This window comes from Pteropus alecto, unplaced genomic scaffold (assembly GCF_000325575.1).
Source record: "Pteropus alecto unplaced genomic scaffold, ASM32557v1 scaffold86, whole genome shotgun sequence".
Lineage (NCBI taxonomy): Eukaryota > Metazoa > Chordata > Mammalia > Chiroptera > Pteropodidae > Pteropus > Pteropus alecto.
The window spans coordinates 33,158,261-33,180,302 of record NW_006442109.1 but is presented as its reverse complement, the minus strand read 5'-3'; the positions used below and the strand labels follow the sequence as shown (position 1 = coordinate 33,180,302).

At 41.3% G+C, this 22,042-nt stretch overlaps 1 protein-coding gene across 2 annotated transcripts in view; it reads right to left on the bottom strand.

Annotated features, from left to right (window-relative positions):
• Nucleotides 1–22,042, bottom strand: part of SCG5 (secretogranin V) — a 52,184-nt gene that overhangs the window by 29,507 nt on the left and 635 nt on the right. For both annotated transcript variants that reach the window (XM_006920521.3, XM_006920522.3), the window contains exon 2: nt 20,781–21,013. In XM_006920521.3, the coding sequence (XP_006920583.1) occupies nt 20,781–21,006 (226 nt within the window). In that variant the 5' untranslated portion in view covers nt 21,007–21,013. The remainder of the gene's footprint in view (nt 1–20,780; nt 21,014–22,042) is intronic.

The window sequence follows — 22,042 nt, the reverse complement described above, 5'->3', positions numbered from 1 at the left end:
ATTTATCTCTATTTCCGTGTTATCTTTCAGAAAGTGGCAGAAACCTAGCTTTTTGTTGTTGTTAAACACAGGAGCTAATGCTAATGTGATTGTTTAAATAGAGTTGGGTAAAGACACCATCTTACCGAAATGGAAATAGAATAATTTTTTTGAGAATATGCAGAAAGACTATTCAGGATACGCATGTTATTTGAATTATTTCAGTGGTATTAGGCACATTTTAGGAAAAAGTTGCCCCATTGAATAAATGTACTTTTAATTCATTTCAAGGCAGTGATTTGAGACTTAAAGGACTTTGGGGAGGTGGGGATGGAGAGGTATAACTACAAAAAGAATAATTAAACCTTGAAAAGTTTTCAGCAGAAACCCCAAGGGGTTTTACTCACATTGACATCCATTCCCTGTTCGATAGAAGAAGAAGAAGAACTGTGAGAGAAAGATTCTCGGAGAATTGGAGACACAAATAGTGGATGCGGCTCCTTTAGTCATCGCTGGCTCAGACCAGCTGGGAGGCAAGACTGGCATCAGTGTTCGTTATTATTCCTTTGAGCCTCATCTCCTAAGAGAATATAGCTTCCTTACCTCCCTCTGTCCTTTCCAGTGTTCTTTACATGGAGCAGATACTTAATACGCATTTGTTGACAGAATGGCCTCCATTCTGTGCAGCAGGAGATGACTAAATGGTTCTCAGCACGACACGTGTTATTTATTTATACAAATAAAAGAATCTAGCAGAATACACAGGATTAGGGTTCTTGCTATTACTATTCTTAGAAGTGGGTTTACAGTAAAGTGAACGAAGTTTAAGATTCAGGGCCCTTCATTTGCAAAGACCGATTCTAAGGCCCTGGAGCTAGTTTTGTATTTGCAATTTTGTATTTTTCTTCTTAAAGAGGATTTCCAAATTGCATACGCTTCGGGCTTCATAAACTTGGATCTGCTCTGGGCTGTTCTGAAAAGCCGTCCATGAATCTTGGATTTTTCATCTGTCATTATTTTAACTCCTGCTCATCCAAAGTAAATATAAATCAATTAGGTCTGTAACCACGAACACATTAGACCTGGGTTTCCTCACCTCTGAAAATGAAAGGAGACTGGATATGATTCCTCAGGTCTCAAAAGAGAGATATGTGGAAAAGTAAGAAGGGGCAAAAGATCTGATCCCCAGCCCTAGTCCTGACTGTACTGCTAACAGCTGGTATATGACCTTCAGTGAGGAACTTCACTTCTTGGGACCACAACCTTCTCTACTATGAAAGGAGGGAAGTGGACAAGATGCTCTCTAAAATCCCATCTTGTCTGTGATTCCAATACCCTAATTTGTGCAGTGTGCCACATCTTACACCCACTCCCTCCGGATGCTCACAATAGTCTAGGGAGTATTCAGTGGAATACTGTGGCAAGCTTCAGACTTCTCCGTGTTCTTTCTGCTATATCACACACAGATATCTGCCAGCTGAATAGTAAATAAGACCGATAGCAGTATTTGATGGCCTTCAAATATGCACTGTTGTCCTGCTGAGTCAAAGATGACACTCTGACATAAACCAGCGTTGTAGCACATCAGCATGCAGAATGATGAGGGTGCAAGTCCTTCCCATATGAGGCCAATTTACAGGGAAAGGCCATGTTCTTTTCATGCCTCTATTCAAAACCAGATTTCCTTTCCTCCACGACTTGCTGCCCATTGCTGACAGCTAGACAATCATTAGACTCACCTGGGGCACGGGGGAAAAAATCCTATAATCAGTCCAACTTCCCAGAACTACCAAATTTAAATTCATGGAGAGACTGGGGCTGAGAATCTTTCATCTGAAAGCTTCCCAAGTGATTCTGATTATCTATCAGGTCAGATAATCGCTGTTCTAGGTAGTTTTCTCTGTCCTAACAGGTTTGGAAATCTATAGCACTTGAAATAGTTTATCTTGCTACCCTGATGCCTCTTTGTCACAAATTAAACTAGGGTAGTGTTGGCTGGGGTGAGTAATAACCAGAATACAGCCCTATCACAGAGGACCACCTATTGTATGATTCCATTTATACAAAATGTCCAGAGTGGGCAAATTCATTAAGACAGAAAGTAGATTAGTAGTTGCCAGGGTCTGGGAAAAGGAAAATGAGGGGTGGGGTAAGGGGGTAGAGGTTGGGTTGGGGTGATGGCTAAAGTGAATGGGGTTTCTTTTGGAGGTGATAAAAATATTCTCAAACCGATTGTGGTAATGTGAATACACTAAAAACCATTAAATTGTATACTTTAAATGTATAGTGTGTGGATTATATCTCAATAAAACAGTTATAGAAATATTTATGTATCTAAAACCAGCCCTAACCTTCCTCCCCTCCACCCCCCACCCCCACACACAGGTGCACCAGGCCAACTCATGATCATTAGTAGGTCAATCAAAAATGTCCAAATAGTGAACATCCTATGTGTGTGACTGGCACTCAGCCTCCTTATCACCTCACTCATCTCAGGACCACTTATTAACATTCTTCCCCAGCTGTTTGCGACTGTAGAAACCACTTCATCCTGGGCCGGTGGCACCACCTGGTGGCTATCCCAGGAAATCCCTCACCAGACATTTCTGCACGACCTCCTCTCTCACCGTTCGCGGACCTCACGCACAAACTATTCTCCCCTCGTCTTCTTCCAACTTCAAGATTCAGTTAATTCTCGTTTAGGTAATCTCCAATTTATACACAAGCATTCCCTTCCATCTCTTCCCCCTAACTCTTGCCCAGAGTCTCCCTCTATTGCTGCTAAAAAGCTTAAGGAACTTGAATTATAAGTCAGCACTGTGAAAAATAAAAGTAGCAGATCATGCAGTGGTTAGACACAATTAGAGCTACGAAAAAGGCAATCCATCTCACTAACAAGTATTTTGGAGATAAGAAAAGCAAATAGCTAGATAATAGATGGAAAAGCGGTCAGTTTTGTTGGTAATCAAATTAAGACAATAAGATGCCATTTTTGCCTGTTAAAAGATTTTTAAAAGGTGATACTCGTAGTTAGCAGGAGAAACAAGATTCCCATGAAATACATGGAGAGAGCAGCCATATTAATCCAACGTTTACAGAAATGACAGTTGGGAGGAAATGGAGCCTGAAAATCTGCATGGAGCTTGACCCAATTTTTCTTTTCATAGACATGTACACCCTAGAGAATTTATCAGGAGTCTACAAAGATTTATATACAAATATGTTCATTGAAGCAATATTTATGATGGGGACAAACTGGAAAAACTCTAAATGTCCAACATTTGGGGAATGCTAACCAGAACTGTGGCATAAACATATAATAGAATATAATGCAGTTATTAAAACCAAGTGGTTTTAAGGGTATATGAAAAGGCTCTTGATATAATGTTAAATATAAAAATCCATATAAAAATATTTACGGTATAATTTAAAAAGCTACATATATACACAGAGAAAGCGACTGGAAGGCAACACACCAAATGTCGAAAGTGGGTATCTCTAGGAGGTAAAATTGTAAACAATTTATTTTCCAAATCATCCACATGGCCTTTATTACTTTATAGTAACAAAAATTACTATAATCATAAGTCATTTATACCACCTATGGTCTTTATAGGTAATCCTAAATTTCCTTCTGAACGTGCAAAGGCAGGAAAAATAAAGCCTGCAGAGTGGTGGTTTTCCACAGGGGGCGATACTGACCCACAGAGGGCATTTGTCAGTATCTGGAGACCTTCCTGCTTTTCCCAAGGATTCTCCTGGCATTTAGTGGGCAGAGGCTGGGGGTGCAGCCTCCGTTACAGAGAATTCTCTGACTCAATGTCAAGAGCGCTGACAGTGAAAACATTGCTCTAGAGTCAAACACACAGTTTGAATCCAGATCCTATCCTGCTGAGCTGGTCAACTCTGTGCCAGTTACTCACTTACTCTACACCTCAACTTTCCCTTGTAAAAGGGAATCATCACAGAGCATTTCTGAGGACAAAATAACTGTCTATCTATGTCTGTCTGTCTGTCTGTCTGTCTGTCTGTATGTCTCTCTCTCTCTCTCTCTCTCTCTCTCTCTCTCTCTCTCTCTCTCTCTCTCTCTCTCTATTTATCTCTCTATCTACCTACCTACCTATCTATATCTCTATTTCTAACTCTCTATATAGATAGAGATACAGATAGAGATATATTAGGGGTCCCTAACCCCTGGGGCCTCAGACCAGTACTGGTCTGTGGCCTGTTAGGAACCAGGCTGCACAGCAGGTGAGCAGCGGGTGAACAAGCAAAGCTTCATTTGTATTTTCAGCTGCTCCCCAGCACTAGCATCACTGCCTCAGCTCCACCTCCGATCATCAGGCATTAGATTCTCATCGGAGCATCAGTCTCTGGAGCCAAAAAGGCTGGAGAATGCTGAGATATAGTGTCTGGTACACAGTATTTTCAAAGTAAATATTAGTTTCTTTCCCCTAGAATCGCATTTCAAGAAAGAACACTATTATTTAATTTTGTGTTTTCTTAGGTTAGGTATTGTAAAATAGTGCTTTCTAACTTTTTAATTACATCTTGATTACTCATTTGAAACATAATCTTAGAGTCCAGTAAGCTTTGATGTGCTCTCCCCAGATTCTACAGCCTTAATATTCAGGATAAAATAATGAATCTTTGGGTCTAAAATAGTGATTACCGCAAACTCATGGAGGCAAATGGTCTAAGTATTGGGCTAATAATACAGATGAAAAGCTAATCTCCTGCCCAGACACTGCCCAACTGGGTCCACCGGGCAGTTGAAAGGCTGAGCCTGGACAGAGGTGCAGGGCACCAGAGGACACAAGCCCAGGTGTCCTGTGTGCACCCCTCACTAGCGACCAAAGCTACACATGAATGATTTAGGGCTCATCCACCCATTCGGGTTCCTTGCGCTTTTTCCCCTTCCACTTAATGATTTAAGATCTATTTATAAATCTGCTCATAGAAATTAAAAATGGTCTGGAGAGAGCAAAACTCTATACCTAAAATCCTCATTCCTAACTGCTTCTACGTCAGAACAGTATTGGTATAATCTGGAGCAGTAGGACATCCCACCAGCTGCCTCTCAGCAAGTCTGCCTAAACTGGGGTGAGGATGATGGTCATTTACACACTGTCCTCAATGCTGTAACTGAGGGTAAGGGAGGTGATCTCACTTGCCTTGGAGCATGGATAAACATTGTGAAGCAGGGTCAGGAGGCAGGCTGTGGGGAGAGCTGCATGGGGACTAATAACTTAACTCTGGTCACAGGCATGGATCTAGCAGTCTGGGAGTGAGTTGACCAGTTCTGCCTGCGGGTACATCTTGCCTATCCACAGCCCAGACCCACAGGCACCAAAGTTCTGCCTGTAAAAAAATAAATAAAATAAAAATAAAAGGGCATTTAACAGGCTCCAGTATGCTGTATAAGGATCAAGTTAAATGAGAGCCAACTGCTAAAAATTCTCTTTACTAACCACGCATCAAAAAAAAAAAAAAATCCTTTTGATTTTAAAATAATGCATCATTTACTGTCAGAATAACTCCTCTTTTTTCCCCTTTCCTTCTGAAACACTTTCAGACAACAGCACCTGCATGGTTGCCATATTTTTGCACACTCCAGTGACCAAGGACTATTCAGAGTCTGAACAAACTGAACAAATGGTTCCTCCCATCATCTGCTGAAGGATTTTTTTTTTTTTTTTTCCTAAGGAAAGAAAGCAAGAGACAAAAGAGACCCGCTGTTTCAGTTCAGGAGACAGGCGTCTTTGATAGTTTATAGCAAAGGAATTCTTCCCAGCAGGCCCGGCCATTCGCCGCTTGGATTTGAAAACGTTAGTCACCACATCTTGTCCAAACTGTGCAGGGCTTGGTTGACACAGGCCTGCTGGGCTGTCGTACCAGAAAGATGGCATCGGGAAGGTCCCCTGGGCCTCTGCAGGGCAGGCCAGCCGCCTGGACTGTCATCTCAGCCACACTCTGTCTCATACAGAGAAAAACTCTGACAGGCTCCTGGGAGTGATGACCAGTAGTGCCATGAGCCTGCCACAAATCTCTGCTGGAGGGGCCCACCCCCGTGGTCATTTCTGACCCCGGGTAAGTATCACTCTGCCCTGGTCAGGCCAAATGCCAGTGGATGCCTTCTCTTCCCACCACATGCTGTGCCACCACCCACTGTGCACCCAAGTATGCTCCACAGTGCTGTGACGGGTCAGTGTCTGACCCTCTGAGAGCTTCCAATCAAATGTGTCCAAGTGAACGACCACATTGTGTCTCTGTCACCCATAAATGCTGCGTGACTAAAGAAATCCTCGCCTCCATCTCCTGAGATCCCAACGGTGTTAGTACCAGATGTGCATGTATTTGACCAAGTACAAAAAGAAATATCCAATGCAGCCTCCCACCCAATACCACTATTGTCACCAGAGAGGGTGCCTCCAAATTTGGAGCAGCCTTTTTATCTGCAAGGAGAGAGGTGCCACAGGACACTACAGGCAAGTTAACAGGCTGTGGGAGGCAAGGGCTTCCCTGGGGGACCTTAGGGCCCTGAGTAATACAGACCATGTGCCCATGTGCCCCCTGTCCCTAGATGCTCTTAAGTCTAGAAGCCTGATGACACCCTTAAAAGTGTCCAGCCTTCCCCGCTGCCACAGCCCCTCCTCCTAACCACCCTGCACACAACACATACTGGCTAAAAGGTATATTTCTTTCTACCTCTTCCTGCGTGAACCTGAGTCCCCATGATCCGCATTCTACCCCTTCTCAAGGAAGTCCAGCTCAAATTCAGCTGACCTGCGACATCTTTTCTAGGGGCCAACGCCTTATTCTTCTCCAGAAGTCCTTTATCAGTAACTGTTTGACCCACATCCTGGGCGCTCAGCTTCTAGCCCAGCATGCTGTAGATATGCATTTCAATTTTTATGGCTCTTAACCTCCTCTATACTTCAGGTTCCACTAACAAGGGTGGCAAGTCGCAGTAAGAGAAAAATGGGCCCTGCTGCCTCCCTGTCCAGCTCTCTAAGGTATCAGTTTGTGTCGTACCCATTTAGCTGGCTCACCTCACTGGAGTGAGGCGGGATATGAAAACAGTTCATCATTCCCGATCTTCCCTGTGTTCTGTCATTCTCACACCTCTGGATGCCTCGAGACCAAAGCACCAATGGAAAATGCAGCCAGAGAAGAGAGAAGTAAGGAGAAATACAGTCTGATGCTGCTCCACCCCCGATTTTCTATAAAACTATTCAATGCCTCTGGTCAGAATTTAACCTTTACTAACAGGTGAAAAGAAGATAATGCCTGACTCTTACCTATTTTACAAAGATCCTATGTAAATAAATTAGATATGTGTTTATTGGTTCCTGGCATGTAGTAGACGCTCAATAATTGCTTATTGAATAAATAAAAATGGAAACATGCTAGACGATGTTTTGATAGGATGCACCGTTCAGGGGAAGTATATTGATCACAGCCTGCCAGACACGCCAGCCTCAGACAGTCTGCTCTCATACCGCTGAGAACACGCTTTCCAATCCACCTGCATCCCTCCTTTACAATGACAGCTCTTATGTCCACATGAGCATGCTTCGCTCTTGGCTTGGCAGTTGACCAACTAGTCTTCTCGACCTTAAAGATGCTTCTATAACCTATTTCATGGCAAAACACAATATTTATACAGCCACGAAGACAAAAAAAAAAAAAAAGAACTGAGTACAGTTGAATATGGAAAAGTTGAGTATGGAAAAGAATTTTCAGGAAGCGTCCATCCCCACTCTAGACACATGTTGCTAACATTTAACATCAACACTGACAAGGAGCAGAGCACTTCACAAGACCAGGGGAAAGTGGTTCCTCTAACGTTAAACATGCAACTCTTAGGGGCAGTTTTCCGAGGCCAAGCCCAGAAGGATATATGGGCACAGAACGTAAAATATGACCATATTTATGGCCATCTTTCAGCCCTGAAGCCATTTCCTCTGGAAAGACATGTGGTAGAATGAAAGAAATAATGACCACAAGAGTGATGCTCTGCATTCGTGGAATTCTTTATATTACTTTCATACACATTATTTGGCTGCCTTATCAACCCTGTGGGATGGACTGGACAGCTTATCTCCTTTTTCAGACCGGAAAAATAAACTTCATAGAGTTTAAGGGACTCGCTCAGTGTCACACAGCTGGTCTAAGCCAGGGCTGGATCACCAGGTTTCCTGCCTCAGTGCTCTTCCTGCTGCTATACAGTGACCACCCACCCTCACTGTCCATACCACATGCCCTATCCGCTACTCCAGTCACATGGCACCCCACGATTAAAAGTTCACACTTAGTGTTCATTGTGGTGCCAAGCTGTGGCTTGCTAAACCCTTCCAGCCTGCCTCAATAGCTTTCTTTACGAGCTGTAGTGCCCAAGGTATTTGTACCAATTTGTTCCAAGAGGGCAGTTTGTCAGAAAATTTGCTTCCTGAAGCTTTACGTCCCTGAAACACCAAGTGCCCAAATCCACATGTGGTTTACCACGACTCCCAGCATCATTATAGCTTCTCCGCTAAATATCACAGGATTATACAAGTCTACAGGGATAGAAGACAGCCAGTTGGAGAGAGGCAGTCAGACCTAACACAGCTGCCTTGCCAACTAACTCATAATGCTCACGCTGTGTGATGTGGGTAACTTTAAACCTTTTCTTCACTGTCGTAAAGGTTATATCAAAATAGACAAAGTATTTTTGCAAACCATAAAATATTATGTAAAACTTAGTTACCACTATTCCATTTCCTACATGTGCATCAGCCACTTTGTTAATTATCTGTAGAAAAGTGCACCGTGGCTTCCTTGGTGACTTACTTCTTGCTGCTTCGCCTCTTTTCCAGATGGCACGTCTCAGGTGACGTGGAATCAGGTCCTAGTTTGAACCTTCTCTGGGCTTCAGCTAGGACAGCATGTCAGGGCTTAGTTGCATGAGGAATTGAGATGCTTCCTTGGAAAAAGCTCACACAAAAGAAAAGAGCAGTCTGGCTTGCTGAGCCTGAGGCAGGGGTAAATCACACCTTTGTGGTCAATGGGGAAGGAGGGGCTTTTAGCTTCTATAGTACCCAATGCTTCTTCGTTAGATTTGTCTCCCTGTCCAACTGCTCGTGTGACTCCTATGGCAAGCACAGCAGGGGATGGAGGAGTTATTGGGAACAGAGAAATAAAATGGAAAGCTCTGTTTTCCTAGAAATGGGTGCACCGAGGGATCTCCCCCTGCCCTCATCACCAATACTTTACAACAGAACTCCTGGGGCTGCAACAGCTCAGGGGCTAGAGGACAAGGTGGCACCCAGCTAAAGGGACAAGGAGAAGGAAAAGGGGGAAATGAGGAACTGCCTGATAGTAGTGGACCAATTTATTATGTTCAGGATCATAGATGGGGTATGCTCTAGGAGCTCTGGAAATATTTAGGGTCCTGAGTGAGTAGGTGTGAGATGAGCCAGTGAATTTTGGATTATTAGGGTTAAAATGCTCCAATGGTAATTACAGATTGCATTACAAGCAGGATGATTCTGACTGAAATAGTAGTCTCATTTGCTGGTGTCCCAGAGGTCAATGATATTTCAAAAGAACAAATACAGAGAGATTATTTCTACAGACATTTAGTGAGCGTCTGTTATGTGCCTGGCCCCGTCTAGGTACAGCTGACAAAAAGCCAGGCAGACATTGTGTCTGCTCTGGCAGATTTTTTAGTGTAGTGAGGAAGGTAAGCAGTGCCTCGTTGTAAATGCTGATTCATAAAGAGTCTAAGAAGCAATTCTAAAAAGAATCAACAATGAGCCCAGGAATATGGATCATCCTTAAAGATAAACCTGTTTCACAATTTGGTCTAAGATCAAGCCTCTCCACGTCCATATCTTTCATCAACTAGCCTAAGAGACAACGTGCTGTGTTGGACAGAACAGAAGAAAACACCAGGGCTCTGAACCCACATGCAAATACTAGCTGCATCCCTAGACAAGTCTGAGCTTCTCTTTCTACATGTGTAAAATGTGGCAAGAAATACCCACCCTCCTTGACTGTCTCAAGGAGTGTTTGTGAGGGGGGAGCATGACACTGTGTGTAAAGACTATCTTAGATCCAGAATCTATAAAGAGGTATTCAAAAGCACTTTGTTGTCTTTATGTGGATTAGAATCATTTTCCTTAGAAAATAGTGGCTTGCTGGCAACTGTGTTACTGTGGTATTCATCTACTCTGTTGTGATGGTTAATTATATGTGTCAGCTTGGCTAAGCTATAGTGCCCAGTTGCTTGGTCAAACCCCAGTTTAGATGGTGCTGTGAAGGTGTGTTTGAGATGTGATTAACATTTAAATCAGGAGACTCTGAGTAAAGCAGATTATCTTCCATAATGTGGGTGAGCCTCATTCAATCAGTTGAAGGCCATAAGGAAAAAGACCGAGGTCACCCAGGGAGGAAGGAATTCTGCATCCAGACTGCCTTCAGACTCAAGATCACATCAACCCTTCCAAGGGTCTCAGCCAACCAATCAGCCCTGCGGATTTCAGATTTTCTAGCCCCACAAGTACATGAGCCAATTCCTTAAAATAAATCTCTTTTCTCTATCTCTTTTTAATAAATTTAATCATACTTTATTTGACTGCATCTTATTTAGACAGTTTGCACATGTCGAATCTCATTAAATTTCTTGCTCCAAAAGGAAATGGTGCGGCAATATCCAGTCACCAAACAGCAGTCCAATATTTTGAGATACATGTGATATTTTCTAAATACTCAACTCATATCTGATGCCAGTATAATTTATCGTTATGTTTTTACAAACCTGAAAGCTCGTAACATCCTAGCATTATTTTAGCGATGTCATGGAACACTGAAAAGTAACTCTGATGCACTGCCAATCTGTTTTTATCTGTGCTCCTAGAAAGTGGTGAACTTCATGATTTTTAGATATCATAATAAGTATGTAAATATATACACATCCAGTCTTAAACATGTCGGCCTACACCTGGTATATATATACATAGAATATAAACATACATTTACGTGGTATAAATATATTGAGAGAGAGAGAGAGAAGAACAGGTCTATTTATAAATACAGATATATACAGTTTGTTCTGTTTCTCTGGAGAACTGTAATACTTCTGGGTTCTACTCGCTTCCATGAAAATACACTGAGGCTCAGACTCATCTAGGCTCCAACCCGAATGGAAGTGAGCACTTCACAAGGATTGTCCTAGAGTCAGACACGTGGCATAGCAATTAACAATTGTTTTATAGTAAACTTAATTTCAGTAATTTTGCCAGTTTTCTGTGTGTCTCTTTTCCATTATAAGATGGTCACATTTTATTTAAGAGATGAATTGAAGATCTCACATGATTCAAAATTCACATGACTTAAAAATAATCCTAATCAAGGATGATTATCAGCTAAAAAGCAATCAGCATTGTTTATAATTACTATCTAAGCCCATTACTTTAAAATTATGATTCTTGACAAATTGTTACTTTGTGGAGATTCGTATTTGCATCTTGTGCATTCAGGGAGACTGCATTAATTTTTATATTGTGTTGTTGCAAAGTCACTTAAAATGCACACATTATTAAGATTATTTTCCACGTTTGTTCTTGATTTATGCCTCATTAAAACATTTATTACTATTAAGTAAAAAAAAATACAAAAGATGACACTCTCTAGATCTTTTGATCTTAGATTACATTTACAAGATATCTTGGAGTTATATAATGTAAATATAAAACGTTTATAATATAATTACTAAATAACTATTAGTTAGATTATACATAAAAAGTTAAAACCGGTCTTGTCTGAAATTTTAAAATATCAAAAAACATACAGGTAAGGTATATGAGATGTATAAAATGGAATATTTAGGAGGTTGATTGCATTTCATTCTTATTTTAATTCTGAGCAGGTGACTCGAAAGAGTACAGAGTCTGCGAATACAAAGGCCAAAACCTCTGAACTTGACTTCATCCCGAGGCATCTCTGCCCTTCCCTTTGTTCACAGTGGAGGCAAGACCCTGGTCTCTACCTGTGCTCCCACTCTCGTCCCCGCCCACTCCCTCAGGAACTTTTACCATTCACTCATCTGTTCTCCATCCCGGAACATCTTCAACTCTCCCTCTCCACTGGTTCTTGCCAATTAGCACTTAAACAAGTTTAAATCTCCCAAACGACCTAAACAAAAACCTTCCTCGTCTCTGTATCACCGTCCTCCCAAATCCCTCCATAACTATTACTCAGTCTTCTCCCCCTGACCAGGAAGACTCAGGTAACAGATTTTTACATCACATCTTCTCCTTTTCCTGCAGTGTGGTTTCTGCCCCCACTACCCCACGGGGCCTTTGGTTTTGTCCAAAGCTCCCAGTAACTTCGGTGTTGCTATGCCCAGTGAGTACTCTACACCCAATGGTCCTTATTTCATGCGACCTCTCTGCTGATTTTGACCATGGTGACCACTGCTCCTTCTTGAAACATTCTTTTCTTGTGTTCTTTACACTTCACCTTTCTGGTTCTCCTTTATGTCCAGTCTTTCTCGGTTTCCTTTCCAGATTCTTCTTCTACCTGGCCCTCTGTACTGAGTCTCCCAAGCCTTTTTCTTAGGTGCTCTGATCCTCTTCCTTGGTACTCATCCAGGGTAACCTCATCTATTCCTGTAGCATCAGCCACCATTAACATGGAGATGCCTCCCAAATAAATCTCTCTCTCCACCCGGACACCTCTCCTGTGTTACACACACCTACATTGTGTTTAAGATGCCACCAGGGCATCTTAAACACAATGTAAAAAGAAGTCATCATTTTCCTCTCTCTATTCTGCCCTCCACCGACTCCCCCCACCAAAAGCACCAAAAACTTCTCCCTATTCCTTCTGAATTTCTTATCATTATCTGCAAAATTTCCCAAGAACGAAAACTGGAACTCATCCAGGCACTTTTTTAAAGATTTGAGTTCAGCGTAGGCTCAACGGAACCCCAAATGACATGGGCCAAACCCCTGGTCCATTCAAACCCCCTGCTCTCACTGGTCCCCAGGATGGGGATAACCGAGAAACAGATTTTAGTTAGGATACCTGGATCAAGTCACCCGACTCCTTCCTCTAACTGCAGAGAGACTAGCCAGAAACAAGTGAGGCCCTGTCCTGTTTGTTCTTCGATATTAAAGTCTCTTCTCTCCGACCTTCAAATGGGAAGCACTGCTGCCACCCTGTGGCAAAGTAGAGGCACTGCCGCTCCCTTATCCAGGGCAAAGGTTGGCTAAGTAGAGACTTCTTAGGATCTGCCCCTTCAAGTAGGCTTTATCTTACAAAAGACTCTTTCTCCACTTGGTATTTATTAAGAACATGATCTTGGTTCTCTTTGTTTTGACATGAAATAACTGAGGCCCAAAAGTCAGTGTTATAAAAAATAATTTTGATATTTTTATGATTGGCAATACAGTCATCCCTCAGTACCTATGGGGGACTGGTTCCAGGACACCAGTGGATGCCAAAAATCTGAGAATGTTCAAGTCTCTTATATAAAATGGCATAGTAATTGCATATAACCTAAGCATGTCCTCCTGTATACTTTAAATCATCTCTAGATTACTTATAACAGCTAATACAATGCAAATGCTATAAAAATAGCTATACTGTATTGTTTAGGGAAGAATGACAAGAAAATAAGGTTTGTACATGTTCGGTACAGAGGCAACTATCACAGGGCTAATTACATAGTACATATAAGCAACAATGTCACAGTCTTAAAAATATTTTCAATCTCTGATTGGTTGAACCCAGGGGTATGGAGAACTGACTGTTTAAAAATATAGGTTTCAAACTATTCAGAACTATTAAATACCAATATTTATAAATTTCTATCTCAGTGGTTCAATATCTGGTGTAATCACAATGCTAGATATCTGGTGGCCTGCCACGGTGAAGAAAACAAACCAGTGGCACTAAGGAGACTGACTCTCTTTGGCCTGCGGCTGTTAACACTGTGAAAAAGAAAGCACATTTTCTGGTTGGATTCATCAAAGGCCAAGAGTAGTGTCAGCTGGCATAGCCAGTTCTGATTCCCAAGAGTCTCTATCCTGAGTCTCTATCCCATAGCAAATGGCTCTCTGAGCCAATCCCTTAGACAGCTGGTAGCTTTATTTGTTTCTGAGGATAATAAAACAGTAACCACTTAGTTATGTCATAGGAACCAATGAGCAAATTTGGGTGTGGGGAAAGATGGGCACTGTTGAAATACAAAGGGCACTGAAGCATATCTGAACTGTATTGCTAACCGGATGAGTAATTGAAAATAATATCAAGGGAAAGCCATTAAGATTGAAAATGTGCTATTGATAATCCCCAAAGTGAGAGGAAGCAATTCAGTTACTAATAGCATCCACTTATTGCATGCAAGAAGATGAGCTGGAAGCCCCACTTTACAGACAAGAAAACTAAGGATCAGAAAAGTTGCCAAGATCACCCACAGGTAGTAAACAGTATAGCCAAGACTCAACCCCAGTTTTCCTTGCCATTAAAGCAAGTGTTTCTTCTCTATAAAACAATAAATTGGTCCCTGTTTGTTTTGACTTTGTGTTCTTGTTTTGCTTTGGGCTAAGAATTTATACATTTAAAAGATGCTCCTTACGGAGTCATGTTTAAGGTGCCAATGGAGAAGTAAAAAATAACCCCCTATCCTCTCTGAATGCTTTTGGCAAATGCTTCCTCTCAGGTGACCACTTAGAGCAAGTAACGGCCAGGAGGCTGGCTACCAGGTTTCAGGAATCCTGGGATATACTTTGAGTCTAGTTCAACCCCCTGCTGGTTTAGTTCCAGAACTACAAAGAGTCCTTACGGTTTCACAATCCGTAGCTGTACAAAGGGCACAAACCAGGGTAACCAGTCATAGTCAAAGTAAACAACGAGCTCTTGGCAAAAACTTCTAGGTAGATTTTTTTAAAAACAGAATAGAAATGGAATATTTTCCTTGAACTACAAAGGAAAATGTCTCAACAGATCCTGATGTCATGTAGTATTTATATACTTATTGCTGCCAGATATAGTTTTCCCTGATATGATATATTCAATCTTCAAATATTTACTTAGTGTTGTATGGGTTCAGAAAGAGTCACCCCAAGATATGCCTCTGTGGTATGCAAATTATTTTGAGCTAAAGGCAAGAGAGATCCCCGTGAGCTCGACATAGACTTCTGCACCCGGCACTGTTCCCTAGAAGAATTTGAATTAGGGGCCTCGCCCATAATAAGAGGTTATCAGAGATAATTTTTTTTAAACCTATCTATATGGCAGGGCAAACTATTAATTACTAAACATCTGCCCTTTTTATTGTCCTGCAAAGACCCTCTGAAGCCCTTCGTCTTTAGTTTAGAATGTCAAATATACCTAATTTCCTCTTTCTGTCTTTGAACCTCTTATGTATGTGAGGTTCCCATGCACACACATGCAATTAAATTTGGTTATTTTCTCTTGTTAGTTTGTCTCATATTGATTTAATTAGCCACAAAGAACTGAAGAGGGTAGAAGAAAGTCTCTTCCTCCCCCATTGTGCCTACTATGTGTCTGGTATAAAGCAGTAAATAAAACAAACATAGGCTCATGGAGCTGACATTCCAGTGGAGAGATAGACCATAAGCAAGGAAACAAACATTAATTACAAATTACTAAAAAATGCTACAGAGCTTAAAAAAAAAAAAAAAACAAAAGAACTTACTGTGACAGAGTGGGGGATACTCAAATAGCACTGTTAGGGCAGGCTTCTTTGAGTAGGTGACTTTGAAACTGAGACCTGGAGAGGAAGATTCAGCTATGCAGAGCAGAAGGGGCACATGACATAAAAGCCTGGAGGTGGGAAGAGTCTTGTGTGACCGAGGGATTAAAAGGAGCCAAGGGACTTTCACCCAAGGGGGGAGGGCGGACAGGAGATGCGGATCCTTCTAGGTCATTGCAAGAAGCCACCGACTGACTTTCAACCATGGGAGTGACGTTGATCAGATTTAAACTTTTAAAGTTTAAATTTGTCTTTTCTGTGGAGAAAATTTTGAAAGAAACCAAGAGTTTAAGCAGGAAGATCAGTTAGCAGACAATTTCAGAAATCCATGCCAGACACAATGATATCCTGAACTAGAGTGTTTGCAGTAGACTTAGAAAGAAGACAGAACAGGCAAAATAACAGATATATTTTAAGAACAGAAATTAAATAAACTGCTTATAATTTGGGTGTGACATGTGATGGAGAAAATCTAGGTTTCTAGCTTGCATATATAACACAATGGTGGCACTATTCATTTACACAGAAAAGATTGCTATAAACAGGTTGAGAACAGTGGTGGTAGAGAAATCAGGACTGACACATGGTAATTTAGCAATTCACATAAGTCTACAGATAGACAAAAAAGAAATTCAGCTGAAAATACAAATACTGGAGTCATAAGAAAAGAAATGACATCTAGAAAAATGGCAAGAGAATAAGTGGGATCATCTAGACAAAGAATTTAGAACACTAAGAGAAGTGGACCCAGTACTGAGCCCTGGAGAATTTAGCAATTAAAGGCTACATTAAAGGCAGGAGAAACAATAAGCAAGAAAACAAATGAAAATGAAATTGAGAAAAAATGGTTAAAGGGAATGGGAAAAGGAGGAAAGCCAAAAGTGTGCCATCATAGTGTATCCTGACATCTTGGCACCAAAACCAAGGAAGAAAAGGGTTTTAAGAAGGGAATGGGAGGTAAACTGTGCTGAATGCTGAGAGGCTGAGTAGGATGAAGGCAAAGAAGTTGCTGGCCGTGACAAGAAGAGTTTAAAAGGCATCTCAAAATTAACACGTGCAAAACTGTACTTGAACTCTTCCCCTTGAAGGTCCTGTTTGCTCCTCTTGAGGAAAACTTCCTTTCCATTTCTTCAGCGCAAAATCCTGGTGTCACCCCCGACTCCTCTCTTCGTTTCAGTTCCTACCTCAACCTACCAGCAAATTCTGTTGGCTTGACTTCAAAATATATCCAAAATCTGACATGTCTCACCACTCCTCGCGCTATCAGACCAGTACATCTCTCACCCAGATTATTACAATAGCCTCTTAACTCATCTCCCGTCTCACAGGCTCCAGACACACTAGCCTCCTGGCTCCTGTCTTACTGGCTTCTGCACTCACAGCTCCTTCTGCCTGGAATGTCCTCCTCCATATATCAAACAGCTCACTCTCTCAACTCTCTGATTTTGGCTTATCTTCCCAGAGAGAAATCCCCTACCCCTATTTTAAATAATCTCCTCCATCCCTCTCCTCTGCTTTATATTTTCTTAGCACTTGTAACCATTTGACTTATTATACATTTTACTTATTTGTTTAAGGACTGTATCTCCCCTATCCTGCCAATCTTTGAGGTTCATGTTTATTTCCTCGGTACTTAAAACCATGCCCGGCATTCAAGAAATACTTGTTGACTTGACAAAGGAGTGGTGAGAACAGTAAACTACAATGAACTAGGAGAGAATGGGATGTGAGGAAGTACGATCAGTATGTGTTAAAAGGCTGCTGAGAAGGGGAGCAGAAAAATGTTACAGTAACTAGAAAGTATAAGGGATTAAAGAAGAAAATTTTTTTTAATAGGCTATATGACCTTAGTAACTTAATGGCAATTTATACTGATACTATATCCTATATTAAAGTAGCTTATAATACTGTTTGAGAGCTAATATGCATCTTTGATAATGAGAGCTAATATGCATCTTTGATAGTCAATCTAAAGATCAAACAATTAATTAATGAGAGTAGACAAAATATGAGAAAATTGTCTTGTATGTGCCATTGATTAGAAAATGAACAGCCCTGCCTGCAAGGAACTGAGAATCCAGTAATTGTCATCTAAAGTGATGATGATGATTCATTTAGAAATGATTTCACAATATTGCAGTCATGTATGCTAAAACTTTATTTTTGCTTCTCTGAACTGGAATGTTACCTGCTTGCAGGTGTGTAAATTTAAATCCTACCCCCAAGCTAAACGGAAGCTTAGAGAAGTTAAATAATTTGCTCAAGGTCACATCACTAATAAATGACAATGCTGGTATTTAAATCCGGGTATCTCTGGGAATAGTCTATGTTAAACATGTGTTAAAATTCTTACCGGAATACACATATTATGTGTATTCTTTCTATACAAATTAGGAAAGACACTTTTCTCATTTGGTCCTTCATAATCAAATCCTAAAATAAATGTTGGAAGGGATATGGAAAATATTCCATACATCAGTCAAAAGCCTGGGAATTAGCATGAGTGAATGTCTGAGTAGAGACAAAGCAAATAAATAGATGAGTGGAAACAATGCCACACTCACTTGAATGAGTATTAGACTACCCAACGAATTAATGCCAAGGTTCAGGACTAGGAACCTAAGGTCTTTGGACTGTTTTCTCTGCTAAGCTTGCACCCAAGCCGTAATAGGCAGAATTCTAAAATGACCCCCAAGACCCCACCCAATGGTGAACACGCCCTGCATAATTCTCTGCCTTTGATTATGTATGGGACCTGTGAATAAAATGGGATATCTTCGTTAAATGAGAAAAGTGATGGGATAGTCACAATTTTATAATTATCAGACTAATGGGATATTTTCCCTCTGGCTTTAAGGAAGTAAGCTGCCACACTGTGAGAGGTCTGCCAAGTGGCTTACAACCTGAAGGTGGCCTCTAAGTGCTAACAGGGACCCCCACCAACAGTCAGCAAGAAAAAGGAGACCTCAGTCCCAAATGGCAAAAATACTGAATTCTGCTGACAATCCTAATGAGTGCAGAAGACGGCCTGGCAACACTCTGAACAGAGAGGGCCCAGCAAACCAATGCCTGACTCCTGAGCAATAGAAATCATGAGATAACAAAAGGCTATTGTGTTAAGCTGCTAAATTGTGGCAATTTGTTACATAGTAATAGAAAACTAAAAAACAAGGCAGTATTCATCCCTTGCACAGACATTGTCAGAGGAGACTTAACATGGTTTATGACCTCGCATTACCCCAAGGGTAATAATGGAAACAGTTTTTAATTCTGAATTGTCCTAATCGTGCTCTTTCAAACATCCATGCCTTTCACTTGCCATTTCCAGATGAATTCCTATTCAAACTTCAAAACCCAGGTGAAATGTTGCTTCTTCAAAGAAGCATTTCCTTACAGCCAATCCCAGCCACTCCCAAGCAGAATTAATTACTCCTATTCTTTGTTTCCATGGCAGTAGCTTGTCTGTACATCTACCCAAACACTTGCCATGATGCATTGTGATAACCTGTCCTTCTCTCACCCCAAGAGGGTGAATCTTTAGGGCAGAGCTGCCCTAGTCTCCTGCACAGTATCTGGCATATGGTGGGTACTAAATAGTTGGCTATCCAGTGAAGAAAATGAGGCTCGGGATAAACACAGGCTTTTGATGCCAGAAAACTGCTGTTTCTTTTCCACACAGATGATCAGGCCTCAGGTATTAATGGAAACTCAGAAAGCCTTCTCCATGACAACAGCCAGGTGACTAACCAAGCACTTACTGCATTAAAAGGGCAGATATTTACTGTCTCCAAAGCGCTGGTCTGAAATGGATAGGTGTGCTTGATGCAACAAGTGGCAGGTCCCAGGAAGGATTTAAATTCTCCTCAGAAGGGGCGTGTGAAGCCTGTCTGATTTATTCTGATTCAAGCCCTATGCTAGGTTAGAATGCTTGCTGATTCAAATAATCTGTGTTAATCCATTCCTGAAATCAAATGTCAGCCTAAATAGACAATAACCCCACAGAGTTAATTTTACACAATGGCTTCAAACTGTGGGTAACAAGCTAGAAATAAGGATCACATATCAATAATATCCATGGCATTTACAGGACCCCAAGGTAGAAAGCATTTTTAGGAAATTAAAAACTCAGGCAAAATTAGGCATCGTCATTCCATAGGGAGTAGCATTTGACAAAACCCAGAGAAAGAATTCACACCTTTCCATAGGACCCACTCCTGTGGGCAAATACTTGACACACTCTCTGCAGTTAACCTGAAATAACCATGCTATTGCTTTAGGGCTCCACCTGAGTGGAGAAAGAGATCAGAGAGGATACAAAGCAAGGCATGAAAATAAGGCACTTGGCCATAAAGTGCTGGTCACCAGCCCATAAGAGTTAGAGTTAGATTCTCTTTATACAAAAATCATTAAACAACAAAGTGCCGCTTTTTAATAAAAGTATTACAACCACATTATCAGAAAGTTAGAAAAAAATCTGGGAAGATTTACATTTACATTTATTATATTTTAAAATATATATATTTTAAGTATCTAACATAAACTCTTAATGCTAGTACCTCTTTTGGCTCCTTTTGGGCTTATATGATGTCATCCCTAAGAATCAAATAAGATCCTTTAGGTCCTACATTTTTGAGAATCTTTTACAAGTATTGGGTGGTAGTGACTCAAAGAGGCAGCCAGCTGGAGGATACAATTTCCTGAAGATCAGTGTGGGAGAAGACATGAGTCCTGGGTTCTAATCTTTCCTTAGGGATAATGCTAGATCTTCCTTCGTTGATTCAATAAATATTAACGTACCAGACTTTGGGCTAGGTGCTAGGGCTACCACTGTGAATTAGATGGATAAGGTCCCTGCTCTGACAGGACTTGTATTTGCATGTGGATATATGTGTATATACATACATATGTATGTATATATGTATACTGCATAGGTAAAAAGAGAGAACAGAGAGAGGAAGTAGAGTTTCTTCAATATGTATTAATTATTTTAAATGCCAATAGAACCTTCAAAGTGGCAGAACACAGTAAATACCTTCGATGCTCTGTGGGCCCACGAGATTCATGGCCTGGTGAGCTGGATACTCTACCCGCGGCCTGGCAATGCCCAGCTGCTCCATAACGCCATGGAGCAGCCTCTGGATATCTGTTTCGGAGACCCGGTCAGGGGTCCTCGGGCTATAAGCAGATGTTGGAGTCCATCCAAACGTCAACCAAAACACTAAGCCAGATAGCATGGTGGAGACCATCCTGGAAACCATTTTTAACCTGCAGAAATAAGACTAAATTATACTGAATGGCCACAATGGGCAATTGTGATGATGTAATCATGCAAAGAACTAAGTCAAAGACTATCTACAAAGGCATCACAATGAAAACTTCTAGGGGTCTGCTTTTGCCTTAAGTGTCCACCCAATCTAGGACATCTGCTGTGAAGAGGTGTAAAAAATAAAACAGTTCAAGACAGCCAGTTCCCTCTGTACTTGAATTCTTGGGAAGACTAGACCGAAACGGCTGTTCTCAATCATTTTTCATCCTCTTTGTAGCTTTCTGAAAGTTCTGCATTACCCCTAATCCCATCACTCTCTTCCTTTTATATTAAAACAAACAACCACCAAAAAAATCTTACTTCAATTTTGAGAAAGGGAGAGGGGCGTCTTGAATTTTAGGCTCACAGGAAGGAGTTAGAAAAACACAAACAGCAAAGAATCACAAAAAAAGTTAGGAGTGGTGGAAGGGAATACTTTAGCTTAGCGCACATCTAACACATTTCAGATCCTGTGGGAGTGAAAGCACACACAGCTCAGGCCCGTCCTGCAATCTGGAAGGGAAAATGAGGTATGCTTGCTCCACCCACCACATACTAGTTCAGTGGTCTTAGGCAAATGCCTCTGCCTCCTCCTCTGCAAAAACGGGATGAGAAAAACATCTATCTTACAGGGTTGTTGTGAAGAGGTGTGAGAAAACAGGTAAGGATTAGAACCATGCCAGACATAGAGCCTCCTACATAGCTATTAATATGTTGGCAATATTGCCTCGCGGTTCTGGGGGTTAGTCTTTGGGGAGGCGGAGTCATGAGAGGAAAGACAGGTGAAGGAGAAAACTAGCCTGGGGAGTTAACCTGTCCTAAACGTTAGCTAGCTTCTGTAAGACAAGAAGCCTGCAGAACAGGGAAATAAATATTCATGCAGCTATGCAGCTTCCCTCTGCAGCTGCTGACCCAACTTCTGGCAGTGGCCATACAACCCTTTTCTTTTGATCATACATCTACGCATTTTCCTCCCTGATAAATATTCA